At 42.7% G+C, this 25,899-nt stretch overlaps 1 protein-coding gene across 5 annotated transcripts in view; it reads left to right on the top strand.

The window, feature by feature from the left end:
* The window catches only part of rhbdf1a (rhomboid 5 homolog 1a (Drosophila)), a 359,396-nt gene that overhangs the window by 220,674 nt on the left and 112,823 nt on the right, over positions 1–25,899 (top strand). For all 5 annotated transcript variants that reach the window (XM_043711146.1, XM_043711147.1, XM_043711150.1 and 2 more), the window contains one exon: positions 4,144–4,280. In XM_043711146.1, coding sequence (XP_043567081.1) covers positions 4,144–4,280 — 137 coding nt within the window. The remainder of the gene's footprint in view (positions 1–4,143; positions 4,281–25,899) is intronic.

The following is a 25,899-nucleotide window of genomic DNA, read 5'->3' as shown; positions in this document are numbered from 1 at the left end:
GGAATGCTGGATGACTAAAGAAATTGAGGGTTTGGTTAAGAAAAAGAAGGAAGCATATGTAAGGTATAGACAGGATAGATCGAGTGAATCCTTAGAGTATAAAGGTGTATACATAAGAGGGAAATCAGGAGGGCAAAAAGGGGACATAGCTTTGGCAAATAAAATTAAGGAGAATCCTAAGAGTTTTTACAAATAAATTAAGGACAAAAGGGTAACTAGGGAGAGAATAGGGCCCCTCAAAGATCAGCAAGGCGGCCTTTGTGTGGAGCTGCAGAAAATGGTGGAGATACTAAATGAGCATTTTGCATCAATATTTACTGTGGAAAAGGATATGGAAGATATAGACTATAGGGAAATAGATGGTGACATCTTGCAAAATGTCCAGATTACAGAGGAGGAAGTGCTGGATGTCTTGAAATGGGTAAAGGTGGATAAATCCCCAGGACCTGATCAGGTGTACCCGAGAATTCTGTGGGAAGCTAGAGAAGTGATTGCTGGGACTCTTGCTGAGATATTTGTATCAGGTGAGGTGCCGAAAGACTGGAGGTTGGCAAATGTGGTGCCACTGTTTAAGAAGGGTGGTAAGGACAAGCCATGGAACTATAGACCAGTGAGCCTGACATCGGTGGTGGACAAGTTGTTGGAGGGAATCATGAGGGACAGGATGTACATGTATTTGTGAAGGCAAGGACTGATTAGGGACAGTCAACATGGCTTTGTGTGGGGAAATCATATCTCACAACCTTGACTGAGTTTTTTGAAGTAGTAACAAAGAGGATTGATGAGGGCAGAGTGGTAGATGTGATCTATGTGGACTTCAGTAAGACATTCAACAAGCTTCCCCACAGGAGACTGATTAGCAAGGTTAGATCTCATGGAATACAGGGAGAACTAGCCATTTGGATACAGAACTGGCTCAAAGGTAGAAGACAGAGGGTGGTGGTGGAAGGTGTTTTTCAGACTGGAGGCCTGTGACCAATGGAGTGCCACAAGGATCAGTGCTGGGCCCTCTACTTCTTTCCATTTACATAAATGATTTGGATGTGAGCATAAGAGGAACAGTTAGTAAGTTTGCAGATGACACCAAAATTGGAGTTGTAGTGGACAGCGAAGAGGGTTACCTCAGATTACAACAGGATCTTGATCAGATGGGCCTTTGGGCTGAGAAGTGACAGATGGAGTTTAATTCGAATAAATGCGGGGTGCTGCAGTTTGGGAAAGCAAATCTTAGCAGGACTTACCATTAAGTGTATAAGGTCCTAGGGAGTGTTGCTGGACAAAGCGACCTTGGAGTGCAGGTTCATAGCTCCTTGAAAGTGGAGTCGCAGGTAGATGGGATAGTGAAGGCGGCATTTGGTATGCTTTCCTTTATTAGCCAGAGTATTGTGTACAGGGGCTGGGAGGTCATATTGCGGCTGTACAGTACATTGGTTAGACCACTGTTGGAATATTGCGTGCAATTCTGGTCTCCTTCCTATCGGAAAGATGTTTTGAAACTTGAAAGGGTTCAGAAAAGATTTACAAGGATGTTGCCAGGGTAGGAGGGTTTGAGTTATTGAGAGAAGCTGAACAGGCTGGGGCTGTTTTCCCTGGAGCATCGGGGCTTGAGGGATGACCTCAGAGGTTTATAAAATTATGAGGGGCATGGATAGGGTAAATAGACAAACTATTTTTGCCTGAGGTCCTGGAGTCCAGAACTAGAGGGCAAAGGTTTAAGTTGAGAGGGGACAGATATAAAAGAGACCCAAGGGGCAACGTTTTCACCCAGAGGGTGGTACATGTATGGAATGAGCTGCTAGAGGAAGTGGTGGAGGCTGGTACAGTTATAACATTTAGAAGGCATCTGGATGGGTATTTCGGATAGGAAGGGTGTGGGGGCATATGGGCTGGGTGCTGGCAGGTGGGACTAGATCAGGTTGGGATATCTGGTCAGCATGGACGACTTAGACTGAAGGGTCTGTTTCCAAGTTGTACATCTCTGTGAGGAAGGTGTGTGTATGGGTCAAACACTGAAGAGTCTATATCATTACACACTCGATGCAAATAAAAATAGTTCGAAAAGCATATCACGGTGCTCAATACTCTGCAATATCATGGTGAGAATGCTTGACTCCGGTGGTGCAAGTTAAGTTGGTAGCAACCTGTCAGATTGCTTGATATTGTACTTGAATTCGAGTCAATAGGAATGTAAGTTCGATGTGAAAGCAGACAGTTCTACAATACCGGGTTTTATTTCTGCTCTTCCTATTGTGAAATATCACTTTTTGATAGCTGTTTTTCAAATCATTTGTTTTTGGTTCAAAAGTCTGCTGATGGGCGATGAACCAGTTTGTTTCTACTCCGTCAAGTGCCCATGCAATTTATTTTGCACCTCAGTTATATTGCCCTTGGTCACCTCCGATTTCAAGAAACCAATAGCCAATCTTCTGTGTTAATGTTCTATATTCTCAGTAACCTCCCTGTACATCTCCTTTATACTGTATTCTCTTTAGTATGATTGCATCCTTTTCTGTAATAGTGTCCAGACTGTATGCAGTTCTGCTGATGTGGAATAATCAGTTCTAACGTAACCTCTCAACTTGTGTGCTCTAAGGCCTGGTCAATATCTCATGTTTTGACCACTTTTATCAACCTGTCCTCCACATGCAGGAGGTATGTGGTCATAAGCTTCAAGGTTCATCTGTTCCTTCAGACTTCTCAAAGTCCTGCCATTTGTCGTATGTTCCTTGGCCCTGTTTTCCCTCCACAACCTCTGGCATCTTCCCCACCCCAGCTTCTGGTACATAAAGGGCAAATTGCCAAATATTTATCTTGAAAGGACTTGCAAAAAAAATCCAGACAGCTTGCCTAAAGGTAACATTGGCAAAAAGGAGAGTCATCCATTCAGCTAAAATAGCATGGGGGAATGCAGGTACTGCTGGTGGGTAGTGAGGGTGGAGAATGATCAAAGATTGGCAGAGGCAATGTAAGATCGTGAGCTGGGGAAGCTTGTTGCTGGAGCTTGCCTCGGGAGTCAGTAACATAATAGCTGATGAGATTGTGGCATTAACTCTACTTCCCTGCCACCATCCCTCCACCGTCCCGAATAAAGCCTCCCTCCCATGCCAATCACGTTCCTGCTGAATTCGGGTTTGAGTATATGCAATGACCAATCTCTGTTTTTCACTGGGAAAGCGAGGCGACCAACAGAAGAGCTTTCTCCTTGCTTCCATCTTAGATGGGAGACCTCTTTTGGTTTTGCTTTGAACCGTACCTCCTCGTTCTAGTTTTCCACATGAGAGAAAACATCCTCCCAGCACCTTAACTATCAAGGCCCCCTCTTGTCTCCTTCAATTAGTTCAATTCTTTCTTCTAATTTCCAATAACTAATGTCTCAGTCTTTATCCCAGGAGTCTACCTTGTGGAAAAACCTTCCAATGTAAGGATATGCCTCATATAAATGAAGTGATCAAATCCATCGACAGTACTTACATTAATGTCCTGTGTAGCTACAGAAATACTGCCCTACTTTTATAGTCTATTGTTTTCGCAATTAAAGGCCAGCAGTTTGTTTTTGCTGGTTGACTATTGGGTTTCTGCCGAACTGCACGTTGATGTTGCCCTATTATGAAGTAATTCCAGCTGTTAATTGGGTAATTTGGATGGGCAGCCCATCACACAAGCCAACCTTCCACCCATTGACCCCTCCTATTCTACTTGTTTCCTTAGAAAGGCAGCGAGCACCATTAAAGGCCCCTCCAATCCCATCCAACTTCTTCCGTCAGGCAGAAGATACTAACCTTAAGCCCACATACCAACAGGTTCAAAAACAGCTTCTTCCCCGCTGTTACTAGACGTCTGATCGGACTTCTCAACTTTCAAATCTAATGTTGAGCTTGCTGTTTGTGCACCTCCTCTGCAGCCGGACGTTTGTGTTCCTCACTGTGTTCTCTCACCCTATGATCTTTGTATGGTATGTACTGAACACAAAACAAAACTGTTCACTGTACCTAGTGACACGAGACAATAATAAATCAAATCAAACAACTATGCCTCTCTATCTGTGCAGAGCAGCTGAGGATGACAGGTGATGGAAGTGGCTGGTGAATTTAAAGCGAACTCTTCTTTTTAGATGAAAGTAACATCCCTTTTGCTTTATTTTAGGGCCAGCCTCCAAGACCTCAACCGTTTCTGCGAAGTGTCAGCATGCCACCTGAAAGCACAAGGTTATCTTCACCACCGAATGAACACAGGCGGACTGCATTTCAAAGACAGACCTCCATAACACAGACCATCAAAAGGTAAGAGTCTTTTTGAAATGTTTGGAAAACCCTCTCTCGTCGTTTTGTAAGGTGAAGACCTCTTGATTTGCTTTGACTCAGTGACTTGTAGACTGGGAGATTGTAACACTGAAAATACTTGTATAGTTCAAGCTTGGAATGAAGGCAGTTTCCCCTCAGGCAAGCTTCTGTCGCAAGCTGTTTACTGCAAAAATAGTTCCTAAACACTCTGCTCCTGTTATTGAAGCCCTTCTTTCCAAGTTTTGTATTTTCTTGACATGAATTAACATGATGTGTGATTTTAATGACTTCCCCATCAGTTTCTGTAACTGGGTTAAGAAAATAAGTGACTAAACTACAAGAAGATTCAAATGCTTTAAACTAACTGGAGTCTGGTGGGAGGATAACGGTGTTTATTCAGTAGCTGTTACACCCATAGTATTCAGGTTGTGATTGCTTCTGAAGTAGACTATTATAAGATGGGGAAATCAGGGCAAGTTGAATTGTGCTTTTCTTTTTCAGTGAATATGACCCAGGTTAGTCTGTCTCCACCTTCTCTCATTAATCCAAGAAGTATTAAGGTTCCTGTCGGAAGTGAGTGGTTGCTGGGTCAGGTAGTCAGCACATTAAAAAAAAAAGCATGAATAGACAAACAATTAATATATTTTTCTGTCAGGAGTAATTGTTTCTGTGTAACATTCTCTCCTGGAAGGAGCCAAGCCCACAGGCTGTCATGAACACGCTGATTTGTACAGACCTGATCGGAACACATTTTATGTGGCGGCTATAGTTTGGCGGTTCTGATGTACCTACCTTCCCCTTTTGAAGGTGTTGGTAATGCGCGTTATTATTAATTGCAGCCCTCTGGCACCTCACTCAATACTTGCTCTTTGCAAGGCCTTAACCCTCCCGTGTGTGTACACTTAACTCTGGAGCAGAAACCTCATCAAAACGCAGACTGAAAACAAAAACAGAAGTTGCTGGAAAAGCTCAGCAGACCGAGCAAGCATCTGTGAAGAGAAATCAGAGTTATCGTTCTGGGTTCCAGTCACCATTAACTCTGATTTCTCCTCGCCTGAGCTTTTCCATCAACTTCTGTTTTTGTTTCTGGTTTGCAGCATCTGCAGTTCTTTCACTTTTTATTGAGCAGACTGAAAGTTTCAAATTGAATCATTTTTGTTTACCTTAGTTGATTTGTCTACCTGAAGGCTGCATAATGTGGTTTATTTTAATGTTGTTTATTTCAGTCACTGCATTTCATGCTGAGTCTAGTTTCTTGTGGCTATTTTTACATGTTTATTACAGAAAAGAGGCCTTATTGGTAAAACTGGCAGCAGCAAGACCATGTTCAACAACTGGCCGCGCTGTCAGAATACAGCAGACTCCTAAAATGAGGCTTTCGCTATCATTTGGTGCTAATGTGTCTTGGTGTAATTTTTATTCAGTACAAAGTGTTCTGCTTTCAGATGAAGGTAAAGTTGCACAGGCTGCTGTTTCATTAGAGAAATGACTGGTCGTAGTTTGAACTGAGGGTCACCACATCTGGGGAGGGTGGGGGGGGGAGGGGAGAGGTTGAGGAGGAGGATCCTTCCCAGTAATCTCAGCTGGTGCAAAAATTAAACCCTCGCTGTTGATGTCACTGTACCAGCCATCCAGTCAACCGAGCTAACTGACACCTCACCTTGCTCTGAACAGGAGTATAATACCTAACAGTACTCATCTGTCAAATTACTGATGACATGGATTGCTTTGCTGTAATGTTATTAGTCAATATCGCTCAAAATTTAATCTCTCTTGCACAATCCAAAAATATTTCGGAAAGGAGAAATAAGGTACGGTTAATTTTCCCCGTGCCTTTGTGAAAATGGATAAAGTTGAAGTCTAACTATTTGAAATGGGGCACTGCGTTCCACAGATCATATAAGCACTATGCAACATGATATTAACTTTACTGTGCAGTAACATGCCTCTTTTCCAGCTGATTAACAAAATGAACAAACTTCCAGGCCACTGAGCAGTGCTAAGTAGGATCAAACCTTTCAGCACTGATCGAATGTACCTGTGATGTTCCACATCGACTGTGCTGAAAAGGAAGAATTACTCTAGTCCCTCTGTTTGAGAGGGTGTTAGCTGACTGACTAATATTCTTGTTTCAATGACTTATTGAAAGTGATAAAAATTGACTTATCAATTTGTGAATCCTATTGTCTGGCACCTATAATCGACTAAAATACTTATTTAAAAATTACTGATTTAAGATGGCCACAGCAATCACCTGATTACAGGTTAAACCAAGTTCATGAGACCATTAATAAACAAAATCCAGCATGAATTGTACTTAACAATGACTAAAGCCACCTCCTATTTTGTTAGATTTTATTAATTATTATCACGTGTACTGAGGCACAGTGAGAAGTGATGTCATCACTTATTGGTTTTATTGTCATGTGTACTGTGGGATCGTGAAAAGCTTGGTTTACGAGCAGTACAGGCACATCTTGGTAAGCAAGGATGTACAGATCAAAAAGTTTTCGAGATACACAGGGGTTACATTACACAGGGCATGTGCTAGGCTAGATCAGTGTTAGCAAGATCAGCATTATTCGAGGCTAGAGAATCTATTCATCAGTCTAACAAAGGCTGGAAAGAAGCTGTTCCTGAACCTGCTGGTGCGTGTGTTCGAGCTTCTGTATCTTCTACCTGATGGAAGGGGTTGTAGGAGAGCATTACTGGGGTGCGATGGGTCTTTGATGATGTTGGCAGCCTTTCTGCAGCAATGAGCCATGCAAAATGGAGTCCAAGGAAGCAAGGTTGGCTCCCACGATGGTCTGGGCTGTGCACACCTTCCTCTGCAGTTTCTCACATTCCTGGGCAGAGCAGTTGCCACACCAGGCCGTTATTCACTTGGACAGTATGCTCTCAATGATGCATCTGTAGAAGTTGGTGAGGGTCCTTATGGACATATCAAATTTCCTGAGGCACTGAGGAGGAAGAAATGTTGTTGTGCCTTCTTGATTGTCGCATCTACGTGGGAGGTTGTTATTGTCGCTGTGAGGAACTTGAAGTTCTCCACCTCAGTTCCATTGATGTCGAATGGGTCTGTTTTCCTTTTATTTTCTGAAGTCAATGATCAGTTCTTAGCTTTGCTGACGTTGAGAGTGAGTTTAGTTTGTTCTTCTTGGAGTTTTACACATTAGAATAAAGGTTCACATATTGAGATGAAAGGCTATTTTTGATTATCCAACTTGGGGTGGGGGAAGAAACACAATGAAGCTGGACAAAGAAATGCACCAGAACAGTATATTCCAAGGGTAACTTTTAAACAGGCCTTATATTAAGACATCTACAAGATTAACTGAGCAGCAAGATCAAGGAGATGGATTTATAACACCTGACTGAAAGGCTTTTTCTTGTTTTCAGTCCATTCATCAAGAATTCAGATCTACAGGGGTGGCACAGTGACTCAGTGGTTAACACTGCTGCCTCGCAGCACTAGGGACTCTGGTTCGATTCCCGCCTCAGGAAACTGTGCAAACTCCACACAGACATTTTCCCCGTGTCTGCGTGGGTTTCCTCCCTCAGTCCGAAATTGTGCAGGTGTGGTGAATTGGCCATGCTAAATTGCCCATAGTGTTCAGGGACATGTGGATTTGGTGCGTTAGTCAGGGGTAAATGTGGAGTAACAAGGTAGGGGAATATGTCTGGGTGGGTTACTCTTCGGGGGGGGAGGGGAGGTTGATGTGGTCTGGTTGGGCCTAATGGCCTGTTTCCATATTGTACAGATTCTATGATACAAATTTCACTTTTATTGAGGATACTCAACATCAATTAAATAACCACGGTCTCTTCAGTGATTCCAAGGAATTTTTTAAAAACTGTTTTCCCTTGATAGTTTTATAATAGATATCCACCCACTATTTAAAACTTTATAGTAGTGTTTATGTGAATGGTTCTTTTTCCTGGAATCAGTATGTCAGAAAATTCCTCTTTCACTCAGAACTTTGCAGTTTTTCTTAATGTTATCTAGTGAACTGCATTTTAATTGAAATACTTTGTGAGGATAAGAAAGATACATGCCTGATTTATTATAAGTATGGAGGCTGTTGAATTTTTGTGTGTATGCATTGATGTGTAAACTTAAAAGGGTTAATTTGTGTTCAGCATGAATTGAAATCTTACAATTGCAACTCGACTGCACAACTTGGAGGGAATTAAGTGTTGGAGGTACTAAACTATTTCACAGAATTGTTACGTTGCAGAGGTATCAGCCCATTGTGCACCATCCTATCTCTCTTGAGCATTATGCCCGTGGAAATCTTCTGCCTTTTCCTAATTACACTACATATTGTTTCAATTTAAATAACCAACCACCGCCCCGTGAATTCCTCCACCACATTTCAGACAGTGTTCTCTACTAGAACCATTACGTTTTGTGAAATGGTCATGTTATAAAGATAGAATAATCTAGACTTCCAGTGAATGTTGCATTGTGATCCCCAGCCATACCACTGTAAAGTGCAAATAAAAATATCTACTACAACTTAGGGTTCCATGTTTGCTGCTTTTGCAGTGTCCCGTACAAGTTCACCATCACTTCCTTGCTCTTAGATTCTATATCCTTATTAATAAAGCTGAGAACACTGTATGCTTTTGAATCATAGAATCTCAACGATGTGAAAGAAGGCTATTCAGTCCATCGATTCCACACTGACCCTCTGAAGCGCAACCCACCACTGCCTTTCCCTGTAACCCTGCATTTCCCGTAGCTAATCCGCCTCGCCCACTCAGCTTTGGACTGTGGGAGGAATCCTGACCACCTGGAGGAAACCCACTCAGACACAGGGAGAATGTGCAAACTCCACACAGACGTTACTGAATGGTGGAATCAAACCCAGGTCATTGGCGTCGTGAGGCAGCAGTGCTAACCACTGAGCCGCCATGTCACCATCTTACTGCTCTCTCCACCTTTAGTAGCTGAAGGACATCCATTGACAATTACTGTCTTTTTCTTATCCTAAAGCCAGTTTTCTATCCATGTTGGCACTGCTCCTTTTATTTCCTTGACCTATAACCTTCCTTGCAATTCTGTTGTGTGGCATTGCACTGAGTGGCTTCAGGAGATCCACGTACACCACATCAACAGCATTAAGGCTCTTGTTTTACAAAAATGTGTAGTTTATACGAATGTAGCAACGATGCACAAGTTACCTTGATGTGTAATGATTGTTGTGAATACAGCCTGGTAGTCCTCATAGAATATGAGTTCCCTGATTGGGGCTGTTAACCTGGTCCAATCAGAGAGCCCTGGCTGATAGGTATAAACAGGAGTGACACAAAAAATAAACAGACGTTCTGTTCTGTCTGAAAGCTGGCTACGAGGGAGCTGGATCAGTGTCAAGGACTGTTAACTTGTAAATAAAGGGTGACTTGGTGACAGGTTACTGGCCTCCCTACAGTTATTTCCGTCGTCTGTTATCGATGTCATAACGAAGAGTCAGGTGTTAGATCTCACTCCTCTGAGACACGAAGCTGTTCTCCCCCCCCCCCCAATAAAAATCCATATGCTTTCAGACCCTTCAATGACAGTCTGAGAGCATTCTCAGAATTAATATCACTGGAACGCCCTAATCCTTACCACGTTGCCCAGAAATGTTGCTGACGTTTCAGAAAACCTTTTGGGTAGCAAGTGACATGTGACCAACGGGGTAATTGCCGATTAGTCACTTGCAAAGAAGATTCATACTGGGTTTGAAGCATTAACTCTGTTTTTGTCTCTCTGCAGGTGCTGCCAGACCTGCTGAGTTTTTCCAGCATCATTTTCCTGCTTTTAGTTTAGACCTCCAAAGTACTTTACTTATATTAATTGGTGGTTGTACATTCAGTAGGTGTTTAGAGCACCCTGCTTGCATTGAGCCAGCTGATGGGAGGGGGCGCTGGAGCAAGTGTAGGCAAAGTAGTTCAAATACGAGTCTGAAGTTTGAAGGCCTTCCTCAGCACAGAGATGGCATCTTGTACTAATGGCATTTGTGCTCAAGACCACAGTCCACACACCTCAGAGAATCATTGTGTCTGAAGGTGTTGCCAAAAATCGTCCCCAGTGTGTCAATTTTGGCTAATGCCATATGTTGCCTTGATTGATCTCTGCCCGCAGTTTAATAGTGGACACTAGGTGGCAGCAAAGCATAACGGAGAATGGCAAAAAGTGCAACACCATGCATTGAAATCACTGTTTAATAACAAAGTAGAAGGAATAGTTGAGGGGATGAGTAAACTCCATTAGAGCCATAGAGTTTATCACTTTGAGAATGCAGTGAATGAAATGGTATTGTTTTAGGAGCATCTCCTGTTATGTGACATCTGAATGATGCGTAGGAATAAGTGAGGACAATTCATTCACTAACCAGTAATATATTTATTTACAAACTTTCAAGAATCCATTTTCTTTCTTTATCTATTTGTCTTCATTCTCACTGTCATCAGGAGGTAGAGAGCATATTGACAATACTCTAAACATCATCTTTCAGAGTTCCCTGGGGTTCAGGAGTTAGCTTGCTTGACTATTTTCTGCGGGGTAAAAACAATGACTGCAGATGCTGGAAACCAGATTCTGGATCAGTGGTGCTGGAAGAGCACAGCAGTTCAGGCAGCATCCGAGGACAGGCCTTCGGATGCTGCCTGAATTGCTGTGCTCTTCCAGCACCACTGATCCATGACTATTTTCTGCCCCTGTTCCTGGCTCATTTTAAAGAGCTATGACTTGAATCCCCAAATCTAATTGGACATCCACTATATTTAACATTTTGTCATCTTAAATAACAAATTGATCAATCCCTTTTGGATCAGAAATTTGTTCATGTCACTCTGCTCTTTAAGAAGTAGGAAACCAGGGAATTGCTGATCACTTACCTTCACATTTCTAGTGGGGAAATTATTGGAATCTATAATCAAAGTTTCAGCCAATCAGGGTGAGTCAGCACGGACTCACGAAGGCGAAGTGACCAAAACTCAGTTTTTTGAAGAGGTGAAGAAGGGCTTATGCCCGAAACGTCGATTCTCCTGTTCCCTGGATGCTGCCTGACCTGCTGCGCTTTTCCAGCAACACCTTTTCAGCCCTTTTTGAAGAGGTGACAAAGGTGGTGGATGGAGGTACAAAGGACTTTGGGAAGTTTTTTGATCAAGTTCCACATTAGAGACTGTTCGCTAAAGTTGAAGACTGTGGAATTGAGGGCAGATTGCTGATGTGGATTGGAAATTGGTTAGGTGGCAGGATCTGTGACTAGTGGTGTCCCACAGGGGTCTGTATTGGGGCCTCAATTATTCACAAATATTCATCAGCGACTTGGGTAAAAAGTCAAATATCCAAATTTGCTGATGACACAACATCGGGCAGCTTTGTACACAAGATTACAACGGGATATTAATAGATTAGGCAAATGGGCAAAGCTGTGGGCAGATGGATTTTAATGTAAGCAAATGTGAGGTTATCCATTTCACACCAAAAAGGATTGATCAAGGTATTTCGAAGAAGGCATGAAGGGAAGTACAGTGGATGTCAGTAAGATTTGGAGGTTCGGCTGCACAGCTTTTCAAAATGCCACCATCAGATGCAGAAAATAGCGACAAAGGCTAATGGAATGCCAGCCTTCATTCTAAAGGGCTGGAGCATAAGAATACAGATGTTATTCTGCAGTTATACAAAAGCCAAGTTAGTCCCCTCTTAGAGTACTGAGAGCAGATCTGCACACCGTACTTAGGAAGGATGATTTGGCTTTGAGGGAGTTCGACACCGATTTGCAAGGATGAGGGACTTCAGGGGTAAATTATGAGATGAGATTAGACCCCTCTATTCAGTAGATCATGGTTGATCTGGTTACTGTACTTTCCCACCTACCTCCCACAACCTTTCACCCCTTTATCAAGATTTGGTTTGCCTCTGCCTTAAAACGTCAAAGACTCCCCTTTCTCTGCTATTTGAGAAAGAGGATTTGTGTCTTAAGCAGGTCGCTTCTTATTTTTAAACATAACCCCCTGTTTGAAACCTCACAAGAGGAAACCTGTATGGTGTTGCTCCTTGTTTTAGATTAGATTAGATTCCCTACAGTATGGAAACAGGCCCTTCGGCCCAAAAAGTCTACACCGACCCTCTGAAGAGCAGCCCTACCAGATGCACTCCTCTAGCCTATATCTACCCCTGACTAATGCATCTATCACTGTGGGGCAACTTAGCGTTGCCAATCCACCTGACCTGCACGTACTTAGATTGTGGGAGGAAACCAGAGCACCCGGAAGAAACCTACGCAGATAGTCACCTGAGGCTGGCTTCGAACCCGGGTCCCTGGCACTGTGAGACAGCAGTGCTAACCACTGAGCCACCATGTCACCCTTGCCAAGGACTGGCCCAGATATTTCAATGGCCAGAGTGTTGTAGGAGCAGCAGAGGTTGGAGTTGTACACAGGGACGCTGCAGAATCCCTGGCACGGTTCACTCCATGGGAATCATCTGGGAAATGTATTCTCCAAGCAGTGCCCCAGGGGTTGGAACCCTCCAAACGAAATCTGTTTAAGATTGGAGAGCTTGCAGGTTTTGACTCACCTTTTCAGTCAGTCCTTGCTAGCTTTTTCTCGCTTTTTCACTCTCACTCTCACTCTCACTCTCACTCTCACTCTCACTCTCACTCTCACACTCTCTCTCTCTCTCTCTCTCAAAGGTACAGTACACACCTACACCTTCATATTTACATACGTTAGAACATTTGAGACCAGACTTAAAGTGCCTTTAGGAGCACTAACTCCTGAAGTGTTGCAGTATCATGACACAGTTTAAACCCCTCTGCTAATTTAAACCAGACACATAGAAACTCATCTCACGCCGTAATCTGTTAAATTTCGAGAGACAAAGAACTATCCCAGTGGTCACTATTTAAAATGAAAATTAGCAATTTTATTCTGAGAGCATTAAAACCACTATTTACAATTCCTATCTTTTAAACGTACCTTATACCTCCCACTCTACAATCCTGGCTTTTTTAATTAAGCCCTGTTTCAGATTTACAAAAAAAAAATCACTTTTCAAAACCAATCAACTTTGTCAATTTTTCTCTGTTGAGTTTCCTGGGTCATCTCTTCAGTCCTGGGTCATCTCTTCAGCACAATCTTCCTCCTGGACAGGTACATTTCCGAAAGCTATTTGGCTAACAGTCTGTACTTGTTGGTGTTTGGCAGTTCTGTCCCTAACTGTTCAAAATGTCCAATATTGTACCTCAAAACATCAGATCATCATTTCATTGGTTACTGTCATCAAACAGTAAATTCCAATTCAATTGGATTTTGGTATCGGGGCATAATTTAAACTGGCCGAATTTGTTTTTGTTCCATGGCAACACAACTCCAGCTATTTGTTACCTTGTTCAGCATTCTCTGTGCTTTTCAGTCAGTCCTTGTTAGCTTTCTCTCTCTCTCTCTCTCTCTCTGTCTCTCTCTCTCTGTCTCTCTCTCTCTGTCTCTCTCTCTCTCTCTCTCTCTCTCTGTCTCTCTCTCTCTCTCTCTGTCTCTCTCTCTCTCTGTCTCTCTCTCTTAAAGGTACAGTACACACTTACACCTTCATAACTGCAGCAGCTGCCATTCAAAAGGGATAAATCCTGTCTATTCCCATGCTGAGTGAATTGCTTCTTGGTTTCTTAGACATATCTACTGTAGGTGTTCTTCAGGGTATGTTTTTCAAATCGGCCTGTTCAGAGATCTTACTGTGTCTGGAGCAGCTGAGACTTGAATGCAGCCCTCCTGGTTAACCTGACCCCCCACTTTACTTGACGATGAGGCAGCGCTCTAAAATCTTGTGATTTCAAATAAACCTGTTGCGCTTTAATCTGGTGTCATGTGTCTTCTGTCTCCTGGTTAAGAAGTAAGGACATTACCATTTTGCCACAAGACGTTAGTTCTACACAGGGGTGTCCTGGGCGCAACCATCTTCAGCTGCTTCATCAATGATCTTCCAACCATCATATGGTCAGAAGTGGGAATGCTTTCTGATGATTGGACAGTGTTCAGCACCATTCACAATTCCTCAGATATTGAAGCAGTCCACGTTTAAATGCAGCATGACTTAGATAATATTCAGGTTTGGCCTAACAAATGGCAAATATCATTTGCACCACATACATGCCAGACAATGACCATCTCTAACGAGAGGATGTAACTACTGCTCCATGGCATTCATTTGCATTACGAGTGCAAGTCACCTCCTATCAACATTCTGGTGGTCACCATTGTCCAGAAACTGAACTGGACTCACCACATCAATAATGTTAGCTAGCAGTGCCATAATGAGTAACTCGCATCCTGACTCCACAAAGCCTCTCCACCATCTACAAGGCAGAGGTCAGGAAATGGAATACTCCTCACTAACCTGGATGGGTGCGGCTCCAACAACACTTGAGAAGCTCGACACATCCAGGATAAAGCAGCCCGCTCGATTATAGCACTACAGCCACAAGCATCCACTCCCTCCACCACCGACACTCCATATCACTAGAGTGTACTGCCTATGAGATACACTGCAGTGATTCACCAAGGCTCCTCCGACCGCATCTTCCAAACCCATGGCCACTTCCATTGAGGAGGACAAGGGCAGCAGATACATGGGAAGACCACTCCCTGCAAATTCCTCTCCAAGCCATTCACCATCCTGACTTGGAAATGTATAGCCGTTCCTTCACTGTTGCTGGGTCAAAATCCTGGAATTCCCTCCCTGTCAGCAAATAGCCTTCAATAGTTCAAGAAGGCAGCTCACCTTCTCAAGGGCAACTAGAGATGGGCCCAGTCAGCGAAGCCCATGTTCTATTATTGAATTATATATTTAAAAAAGAGGAATTCAACCCTTATAAAAAGGGACATTCAGAATTGCAATTGCCTTGTAAATTGCAACCATCTATTTCTAGCATTTCCATGGATGGAGCCTTATTGTGTGTCTCCTTCTGTATTAGTTTGTTGTCTTTGTTGAAGTGTTGGCCTGACTTTATTGTTGTTTAGGTTTTCTGAAAATGTCACAAAGGTTGATTTTTTTTTTTTAGGTTTGCGCCATCCCTGTGATAATGACAGTTTCTTTAATTTGTCAAATGTAATCTGCAGCAGGCTCTTAGCAACAGCTTCCTTTGACTGAGTATAACTCTTAGCAAAAGCACTGTTGAGGGGTGTGATCCATATTTTAGCTGCTTTCAGCTAAATCTGAAAGTCAGAATGTCTGGGTGAGCTGTCTGTCCCTTGTTCCCTACTAAGTCTTCGACACTGATTTTTGTCCAGTTGCATTCGTGCTGACTTCAATTTCACAACAATCAATCTTTCCTACTGTTCAAACTTTCTCAAAATCAACTTTAGCTCTAAAACAAATGACATGTAACGTAAGATAGTGAGAAAAGCCTGTGGTATGCTTGCCTTCATTGGAAGGGGCATTGAGTATAAGGATAGGCAAGTTATGTGAAGCTTTGTCGAACTTTAGTTAGGCCACACTTGGACTATTGCATGCTTTGGTCACTGCACCACCAAATGGATGTGGTGGCTTTGGAGAAGGTATAGAAATGGTTTGCCAGGATGTTGCCTGGTGTGAGGGATTTTAGCTATGAGGAAAGGTGGATAGTCTGGGTTTGTTTTCACTGGAACACAGGAGGCTGAGGGGCGACCTGATAGAAGTTTATAAGATTGTGAATGGCACAGATAGAGTGGGAAGTAGGAGGCTAATTTCCCAAGGTGGAGAGGTCAATTACTAGAGGACACAGGTTCAAGGCGCGAAAGGGGATGTTTAAAAGAGATGTGAGGGGCATGTTTTTCACACAAAAGGGAGGGGTGAGTGCCTGGAACGGACTGCCAGAGGAGATGGTGGAAGCAGACACAGAAACGCTCAGACAAATACATGATTATGAAGGGAATAGAGGGATATGGATCCTGTAAGTGAAGACAGTTTTAGTATGGAAGGGCAAAATGTGTCGGTGCAGGCTTGGAGGGCTGAAGGGCATGTTCCTGTGTTGTATTGTTCTGTTGTGATGATGAACCTATGAACTCCAAAGCAGCCATTAATAAACCAGCAACATAGATGGCAATCCTTTCAATTAGGAATATTGATGCTGTGGTTTAGCGCACCAATATAATTCAGATGGGGCCTGGTTGTTATAGGTGCTTGAGCCTGTTATCTCCCAAAGTGACAATCAGCCCCTGTATATTTTTCTTGTCTGGAATATTATGAATGACTCTTTTTTTCCTCTTCGACTTTGCGCATATGTCAGGTGCAACTCTGAAATTGTAGCAGAAATTGAGAGAAAATAATTGTTAGCTTAGTTCACAATCCAGACCACAAACTTCACAAACCAAATATACCTTGCATCAGCTGCACCCATGCTTTTATCACGATCCATATCATTCAGTTCAGTGCCTGTTCACGATGTGGAACAATTAATGTTTTGAGTTATCCTGATCCCATCTAGGTAATGGTTTTAAAAAGAGTCTACTTGATTTAGCTCCTATTCTGGGTCTACATTAGACTTTCGCAAAAATAAACCTTCATTTAGATGAACTTTGATGGACTTTGTTATAAAGTTGTTCCAGCTATTCACTTTTTCTTTGGGGCGGAGGGGGGTTAGTTTTTTACTTTTGGAAAACAGTAACCAGTGAATTTGATCGCATGTTAAGATTGTCAGTTATATTTTGTTTATAAACCATTCATCTGTTTTAAAACCTGTCCTGTGGTGAGGAGAACACTTTCTGCCTTGAACTGCAATAAACTTTACTCTCTCTTCCCATTTACTGAAAATGAATGAGAAAACCCATTCAATTGTCTTAGTTGTTCCTGCTATTCCAAACCACATTGGCTGACAGTATATTTTGAAGAGAGGTCATTTTTAAATGCACAATGTATTATTGGTCCTGAAATAATGTAAAGTTGCGCCGATACTTTCCTTGTCTTGATTTTGGCACACCTGTAATGGTAGTAATCTTCCAGTTAAGTTACTTAGTGTGAAAATACGAACAGTACCGCAGTTTAAGGTTTGGGACAATCATTTAGATTTAGATTTTAGATTAGATTTAGATTAGATTACAGTGTGGAAACAGGCCCTTCGGCCCAACAAGTCCACACCGACCCGCCGAAGCGAAACCCACCCATACCCCTACATTTACCCCTTACCTAACACTATGGGCAATTTAGTATGGCCAATTCACCTGACCCTGCACATCTTTGGACTGTGGGAGGAAACCGGAGCACCCGGAGGAAACCCACGCAGACACGGGGAGAATGTGCAAACTCCACACAGTCAGTCGCCTGAGGCGGGAATTGAACCCGGGGTCTCTGGTGCTGTGAGGCAGCAGTGCTAACCACTGTGCCACCGGGCCTGTCCCGGTGAGCAAATTAAATCATGATTTCATTTGCTCAGCAAGCTGCAATGACTAATCCTCGGTACATCCGATGGATCAGTTGGAACAGTCTTTCATTACACAGCAACAATCAGGATGGCCAGTTTTCCTCCTCCTGTTCAGTAGCTTCCACTATTGCTCCATTGCTCACTGCTGGGAGCCCATGGCAAACGCACTCATCTTAATTCCTTGTCCGGTTTACTTCAGTCTGTGCACTTTTGCATCCTGGGTGAGCCAAGTTATATCAGATGTGACATCTTGAGTATAAACCTACAATCTATAATGACACTCAGTATTAGTGTGCAGTACCGTGTTCCAGAGAATTCACTTTGCCCATTACTCTGTTTTCAGTAAATTTGATGTGGAGGAGCCAGTGTTGGACTGGGGTGGACAGAGTTAAAAATCATACGATGCCAGGTTATAGTCCAACAGGTTGCACAACCATGTGATCCTAGGATCCTCTGGGAAGCCAGGGAGGAGATTGCTGAGCCTTTGGCATTGATCTTTAAATCGTCATTGTCTACAGGAATAGTGCCAGAAGACTGGAGGATAGCAAATGTGGTTCCCCTGTTCAAGGGGAGTAGAGACAATCCTGGTAATTATAGACCAGTGAGCCTTACTTCAGTTGTTGGTAAAGTGTTGGAAAAGGTTATAAGAGAGAGGATTGATAATCATCTAGAAAAAAATAATTTGATTAGAGATACTCAGCACGGTTTTGTGAAGGGTTGGACATGCCTCACAAACCTTACTGAGTTCTTTGAGAAGGTGACCAAACAGGTAGATGAGAGTAAACCGGTTGATGTGGTGTATATGGATTTCAGCAAGGAGGTCGATTAAGGTTTCCCACAGTAGGCTATTGTACAAAATGTGGAAGAATGGGATTGTGGAAGATATAGCAGATTGGATCAGTAATTGGCTTGCTGAAAGAAGACAGAGGGTGGTGGTTGATGGGAAATGTTCATCCTGGAGTCCAGTTACCAGTGGTGTACCGCAAGGATCGATGTTGGGTCCACTGCTGTTCATCATTTTTATAAACGACCTGGATGAGGGCGATGAAGGGTGGGTTAGTAAATTTGCAGACGATCGATGGAGTTGTGGATAGTGATGAAGGATGTTGTAGGTTACAGAGAGACATAGATAAGCTGCAGAGCTGGGCTAAGAGGCGGCAAATGGAATTTAATGTGGACAAGTGTGAGGTGATTCACTTTGATCGGAGTAACCGGAATGCAAAGTACTGGGCTAATGGTAAGATTCTTGGTAGTGTAGATGAGCAGAGAGNNNGGATGTGGAAGCTTTGGAAAGGGTGCAGAGGAGATTTACTAGGATGTTGCCTGGTATGGAGGGAAGGTCTTACGAGGAAAGGCTGAGAGACTTGAGGCTGTTTTCATTGGAGAGAAGAAGGTTGAGAGGTGACTTAATAGAGACATATAAGATAATCAGAGGATTAGATAGGGTGGACAGTGAGAGCCTTTTTCCAAGTATGGTGATGGCGAGCACAAAGGGGCATAGCTTTAAATTGAGGGGTGATAGATATAGGACAGATGTCAGAGGTAGTTTCTTTACTCAGAGTAGTAAGGGTATGGAATGCTTTGCCTGCAACAGTAGTAGACTCGCCAACTTTAAGTACATTAAAGTTGTCATTGTCCAAGCATAAGGACGTACATGGAATAGTGCAGGTTAGATGGGCTTCAGATTGGTATGACAGGTCGGCGCAATATCGAGGTCCAAAGGGCCTGTACTGCGCTGTAATGTTCTACGTTCTATGTGATAAAGGAGCAGTGCTCTGAAAGCTAGTGCTTCCGAATACACCTGTTCGACTATAACCTGGGTTTGTGTGATTTTTAACCTCAGTAAATTTGAATATGTGAAAGAAAATTTGGCATTTCTAAAATATGATTAGATTAGATTCCCTACAGTGTGGAAACAGGCCCTTCAGCCCAACAAGTCCATTCCGACCCTCCGAAGATTAACCCACCCAGACCCATTTCCCTCTGACTAATGCACCTAACACTTTGGGCAATTTAGCATGGCCAATTCACCCTAAACTGCACATCTTTGGACTGTGGGAAGAAACTGGAGAACTCGGAGGAAACCCACGCAGACACTGGGAGAATGTGCAAACTCCACACAGACAGTCACCTGAGGCTGGAATCGAACCTGGGTCCCTGGTGCTGTGAGGCAGCAGTGCTAAACACTGAGCCACCGTGTCACCCCAATCTTTTGGGTCACCAAATGTTGAGGTTACACAGGATGTTGGTAAGGCTGCTTCTGGAGCACAGTGTCCAGTTCTGGCCACCCTGATATAGGAAGAATACTAAGCTGGAGCGGGCTCAGAAGAGATTTATCAGAATGTTGCTAGGAATGGAGGGTTTGAATTATAAGGAGAGGCTGGAAGGGCTGGGACCTTTTTTTCTACTGGAGCGTAGGAGGTTGAGGAGAGACCTGATAGAGCTTTATAAAATCATAAGAGTTATGGATAAGGTGAATGGCAGGTGTCTTTTCTCTAGGGTGGGGGATTTCAAGCCGGGTGGCATATTTTTAAGGTGAGAGGAGAAAGATTTTAAAAGGAAATCAGGGGCAGTTTTTTTTTAACACTGAGTGTGGTTCATGTGTGGAATGAATTTTCAGAGGGATTGGTGGTTGTGGGTACAGTGAGTTTTGAGAAGATTTGTAGCTGATGTTGAGGTTCTGGATGTAGGTTTGCTCGCTGAGCTGGAAGGTTAATTTCCAGACGTTTCATCACCATACTAGGTAGCATCTTTAGTGGGCCTCCGGACGAAGTGAACTGAAGATATTACCTAGTAGGGTGACCAAACATCTGGAAATGAACCTTCCAGCTCAGCGAGCAAACCTACATCCAGGATTTAGGTACAGTTATAATGTTTAAAAGACATTTGGGTAAGTTCATGAATGAGAAGTGTTTGGAGAGATATGGACCAAGCACGGGCAAGTGGGACTATTTAGTTTGGGATTATGATTGGCATGGACTGATTGAGCCATACAGCACAGAACCAAACACTTTGGCCCAATGTCCTAAATTATAGTATAGACAATAAAGTACTTCAATATTGCAGTCACTGTTGTAATGCAGGAAATGTTGCTGTCAGTTTAGTCACAGCAGGCTCACACAAAAATATTCTGCAGGCTAAGAACCTGATTGGGAATTTCCTTTGAGGGATAACTGTTTGCCAGGATAGTGCTCCTCTTTCAAACACAGCTACGGGGCCTTCTATATCCACCTGAGAGGACAAGTATGGTTTGAAACAATATTGAGCCTTTGACTGTACAGCGTTCCCTCAGTAGTGTACTGGAACGTCAGTTTGGACCTGTTTGATTTAAACTTAGAAAATCAGATAGATACGCACATGTGAGTCATTAAGAAGACTTTATGGCATTTCAGGGTCTCAATACAGATCCTCGTGGAATGCAACCCCTCATGTCCTGCCATTTAAAGTACCTCTCCATAATTCCATTTGGTCTATTGCTACTTAGCCACTTTCTGACCCAGGTTAATAATATGAATCCATGAGTTTCATAACCAGTCTATTATAAGACACTTGGCAAAATGCCTCTGAAAGGTCATGTCATTGACATTGCCTTCTCCATTACTTTAATCATGTCTTCAAACAAAAAAAATTAGTCAGATTTGTCAGCCATCATCTACACTTCAATTCCATGCTGATTTCTCTGATCAGTTGAAAGTTTTCAATGTGTTCAGTCATCTTTGTTTTAATTGTAGACACCAACGATTTCCCAACAACTGGTCTGTCCTTCTCCAGCTTCCTCTTTCCCTTTAATTGGGAAGCGATGTACACAAGTGTACAATGTAAAGGGATGGATATTGAATCCAGACAACTTTGGAAAATTATAATTAAGCATGTGGTCTTAAGATTTGAAATAAATATTGTGGTCAAGCTCTCAACTACCACCTTCAAAACGTTGCTGAAACCATGTGGATGTGGAGATTTGTCACTCTTCAGAGCTATCACTTTGCTTACATTATGTTTGTTGAGTCCTCAACTCTGAGCATTTGTTTCACTTGATTTCTGACGTGCTGAATTCTTCCACTATTGTGTACACTAATGCAAAGGAATTATTCAGGATTTCCTGCATTTCCTTTTATTAACAATATCGCTGGTAAATGTTATTGAGCAGCCCATATCAATCCTTACCAATCTGCTTTTCTTAATGTGCTTGTAAAAATATTGTGTTGGCTTTGCAATTGATTTTGTAATTTTTTAAAAGCCTCTTTTATCATGTCTCTCATTTGTTTTGTCTTTTGTGGCTATTTGTATTTTTCCCATTCACCCGGATTTGTTTCTTTTTGGATGTTTTTCTATGATTTTTCGTTGCGTTTTGTCTCTTGCCAGTTTAGGTGCCAATGTCTGTCCTTTTGGTAAGTAAATCTCTTGCCCATAAGGACCGAAACTGGTTCTGTGACATATTTAAACACTTCTTTCTGATGGCCTGCTATAACCCAATCGCAAACAGTCGCACTTTAGTGTATGCAGTTTCTGTTTCATTCTGTTGAAGCCAACTTTATCTCATCTTGGGCTCTTACTTTAGTAGTTTCACATTTCATAGGAGATCATAGAACCCCTATAGTATGGAAACAGGAACCCTCCAAAGAGTATCCCACCCAGACTCATTCCCCATTACTCTACATTTCATTTCCCCTGACTAATGCACCTAACCTACACATCCCTGAACACTATATGGGCAACTTAGCATGGCCAATTCACCATGGGAGGAACCCATGCAGACACAGGGAGAATGTGCAAACGCCACACAGACAGTCACCCGAGGCTGGAATTGAACCTGGGACCCTGGTCCTGTGAAGCAGCAGTGCTAACCACTCAGCCACGGTGCTCCCTTTCAAGTATTGTTACTCTTGATTTGTATTAAGATCATTATTCGGTTAAATGTTAGGTTATTAACTCACCCTGTTTCAAATCTCAAAACTGCATCTATTATGGCTATCCCAGACTTGCTCAAATCCACTATCCTTCTCACATTTTGAGCCATTTTTAAAGAAGTCTTATTTACAGAGCACTTTTTATATAATTGAATGTTCTGAGGTGCTTCACAGAAACAATATGTGACACTGAGCCTCACTTGCTTCCTCCACAACCAACGTGATGAAAACCTGACTCTCAGACTCTTGCTGTTGAGTTATGGTGACCTCTCCCCTCAGCACAATAAATCTGTAAGAATACCTCAGCAGCCTAATCTTTGATTCATTTTGTGGTTTTAATGTTTGGACTAAAACATTCCAGGGTATGTCATGCAGTGCAGAGTTTGTGATCATTCATTCGCATGTTGACAGTCACCACATTCAGTTTAATCAGTTTTACATTCTTTTGCTGGTCTATTGCTATTCTCTATGGTTTTTTAATAAACTGTTGCACCATTTTATGGTATTAGGTGGAAACAAATAGTCCAGGAGTGCAAGAAATGCACAAAAGTTGGTTCATTTTTGAGGTAAAGAGCTGTTACCAGATACACAACACTTACCTCAATATGGAGGTCCAAACTCTACTGAAGTTAAATCCTGGGCCTTATGTTAATAACTGTAGCGAACTGCCTCACCGGCTGTTAGCTATTTCCCCCTGTGAGACGTCAGCCCAGTTGGAACAATACTGTTCCTAGTGCCATAGTTCTCCTGCTGCCATCCAGTCATAGAGATGTACAGCACAGAAACAGACCCTTCAGTCCAACCTGTCCATGCCGATCAGATATCCCAACCCAATCTTGTCCCACCTGCCAGCACCTGGCCCACATCCCTCCAAACACTTCCTATTCACGCCTGGGCTCCAGAGGAGTGTTTTTTTTTTAAGTAGACTTAAAATTTTAAGGACCACTGATTAGGCTGCACAGGGAACCACAGGGTGCAGAGCATCACACCGTGATGATTAGATCTCTAAAACCAGTATTGGATGACTCATTAGTGTATTCAAAGGGTCTAGCTCCTGTTAAAAGTGGTAGTACTCATTCTCCAGTCTCAACGAGGACCTGTTTCTCTTGCTTGACCATTTCTGCACTAACAAGAGGGTTTGCATTTTCAGTGCAGACGGGCAGTTGGATTTTCAAGTGTTCTGGGTTTTGTTTTTGGACCTTTTTGTGTTTCAGGATTTGGAAGTTGGAACTATAGGTGGGTGGAAGATTGATTGCAGTAATCACCACCACTATCAGACAAGGCTAGCAAATGAAGGCCCCTCCTGATACTCCAGACCACCATGAATCAGACTGCCCAGCTAGACCATGACAGCAGAAGTTGGGTTGCAGCCGAAACATAGCAAGCAGACCTCCGGAGTAGCCTATGAGCTTCAGACCAGCCCGGATTCATAACGTCTGCAATTTTTGAATTCAACCTTGTGAGAAACAACTCAGGCGCTGACTGCTAATTGCCAATGAAATGCAGTACATCAAAGTAGAAAATGGACAGAATATCATCAGTTCTGAAATAGCATGGCTCCATATTTTAACGCAGGTTTCATATGAGGAAACATTTTTTTTTCCTCTGCCTGGTAAATTCAAGCTTTCAGCTTTCGAAACCAAATTATTAAAGCTCAGCCTAAAAAGAAGCTAATGAAGTTGAACTAACACTAAGCATGTTAGATTTATCATTGTAGAAAAATGTTTTTTTTTCCTAAATTCCCTTTTGGGACATAGGCATCATTGACTGGGGTCAGCGTATCCTAATTGCACTTGAAAGTGATGGTGAGCTGCCTTCTTGAACTGGTGCAGTCAGTTTACTGTAGGTAGACCCACAATGCCATCCGGAAGAGAATTCCAGGATTTTGACCAAATGGCAGCGAAGGAACGATGATGTGTTTCCAAGTCAGGATGATGAGTAGCTTGGAGGGGATCTTGCAAGTGGCAATGTTCTGCTGCATTTGTCCTTCTAGATGGAAACAGTGATGGACTTGAAAGTTGCTGCCTCAGGATATTCGATGAATTTCTGCAGTGCATCTTGTAGATGGTACGCACTGGTGCTACCTAGCTTTAGTGATAGAGGGAATGGATGCTTTGGATGTGGTGCTAATCAAGTATGCTGCTTTGTCCTGGATTGTGTCAGGCTTATTAAGTGTTGTTGGATCTGCACTCATCCAAGGAAGTGGGGAGTATTCAATCACATTCCTGATTTGTGCCTTGTAAATGATGGACAGACAAGTTTTGGGGAGTCAGGGGTTGAATTACTTGCTACAGGACCTGCTGTTGTAACCATTGTAAATGTATGGCTAATCCAGTTGAGTTCCTGGTCAATGGTAACCCTCAGAATGCAGATATTTAAAGTATCAATTTCCACACAGTGGGTGGTGTGTGTATGGAACAAGCTGCCAGAGGAAGCGTAGAGGTAGGTACAATTACAGCATTTAAAAGGCATCTGGATATGTACACAAATAGGAAGGGTTTAGAAGGACATGAGCCAAATACTGGCAAATGGGGCTAAATTAATTAGGGATGTTTGGTCGGCACGGATGAGTTGGAGTGAAGGGTCTGTTTCTGTGCTGTACGGCTCTGACTCTGCCTCTATAAAACATGGATGGGAGCTAGGTTTTAAATTCTGAGCTATAGTAGTTATCAACATAAATGATTCTAAACTGAACTTAAGTAACTGTGAAAGTATCAAAGTTAACTGTGTCAAATTAAAAATCTTGCAGAAGAATTATCTGGAATAGGTTGAACAGCTTTCATGTGTATCTTATAGTTATCTTGCAGTTACATTGATAACTGGGTGCTGTCAAAACAAAGTTGAGAAATCAAACTTCAGGGAAAGTGTTCCAGGCAATTATCAAATGTTAAATATCTGTGTATTGCAAGACTAAATAACCACTTCTTTTATTTGATCAGCCAATGTACCATGTGCAATTCTCCACATGAATTGAGCCATCGAGATACAGTTACAACATTTAACAGACATTTAGACAAGTACATGAATAGGAAAGGTTCAAAGGGACCGAATGCAGGCAAGTGGGACTAGTTTAGTTTGATAGAATCACTACGGTCCTCAAAAGATTGAGACATCTGAATTGATAAATACAGTCACAGAGTCATAGAATCACTACTTGGTCGGAATGGATGAGTTGGGCGGAAGGATCTCTTCCCATGCTGTATGGGGCGGCTCGGTGTTTAGCACTGCTGCCTCACAGTGCCAGGGACCCAGGTTCGATTCCAGCCTCCGGCGACTGTCTGTCTGTGGAGTCTGCACAATCTCCCAGTGTCTGCATGGATTTCCTCC

This window comes from Chiloscyllium plagiosum, chromosome 21 (genome assembly GCF_004010195.1).
Source record: "Chiloscyllium plagiosum isolate BGI_BamShark_2017 chromosome 21, ASM401019v2, whole genome shotgun sequence".
Taxonomy (NCBI): Eukaryota; Metazoa; Chordata; class Chondrichthyes; order Orectolobiformes; family Hemiscylliidae; genus Chiloscyllium; species Chiloscyllium plagiosum.
This window is presented reverse-complemented; position numbering and strand designations above follow the sequence as displayed.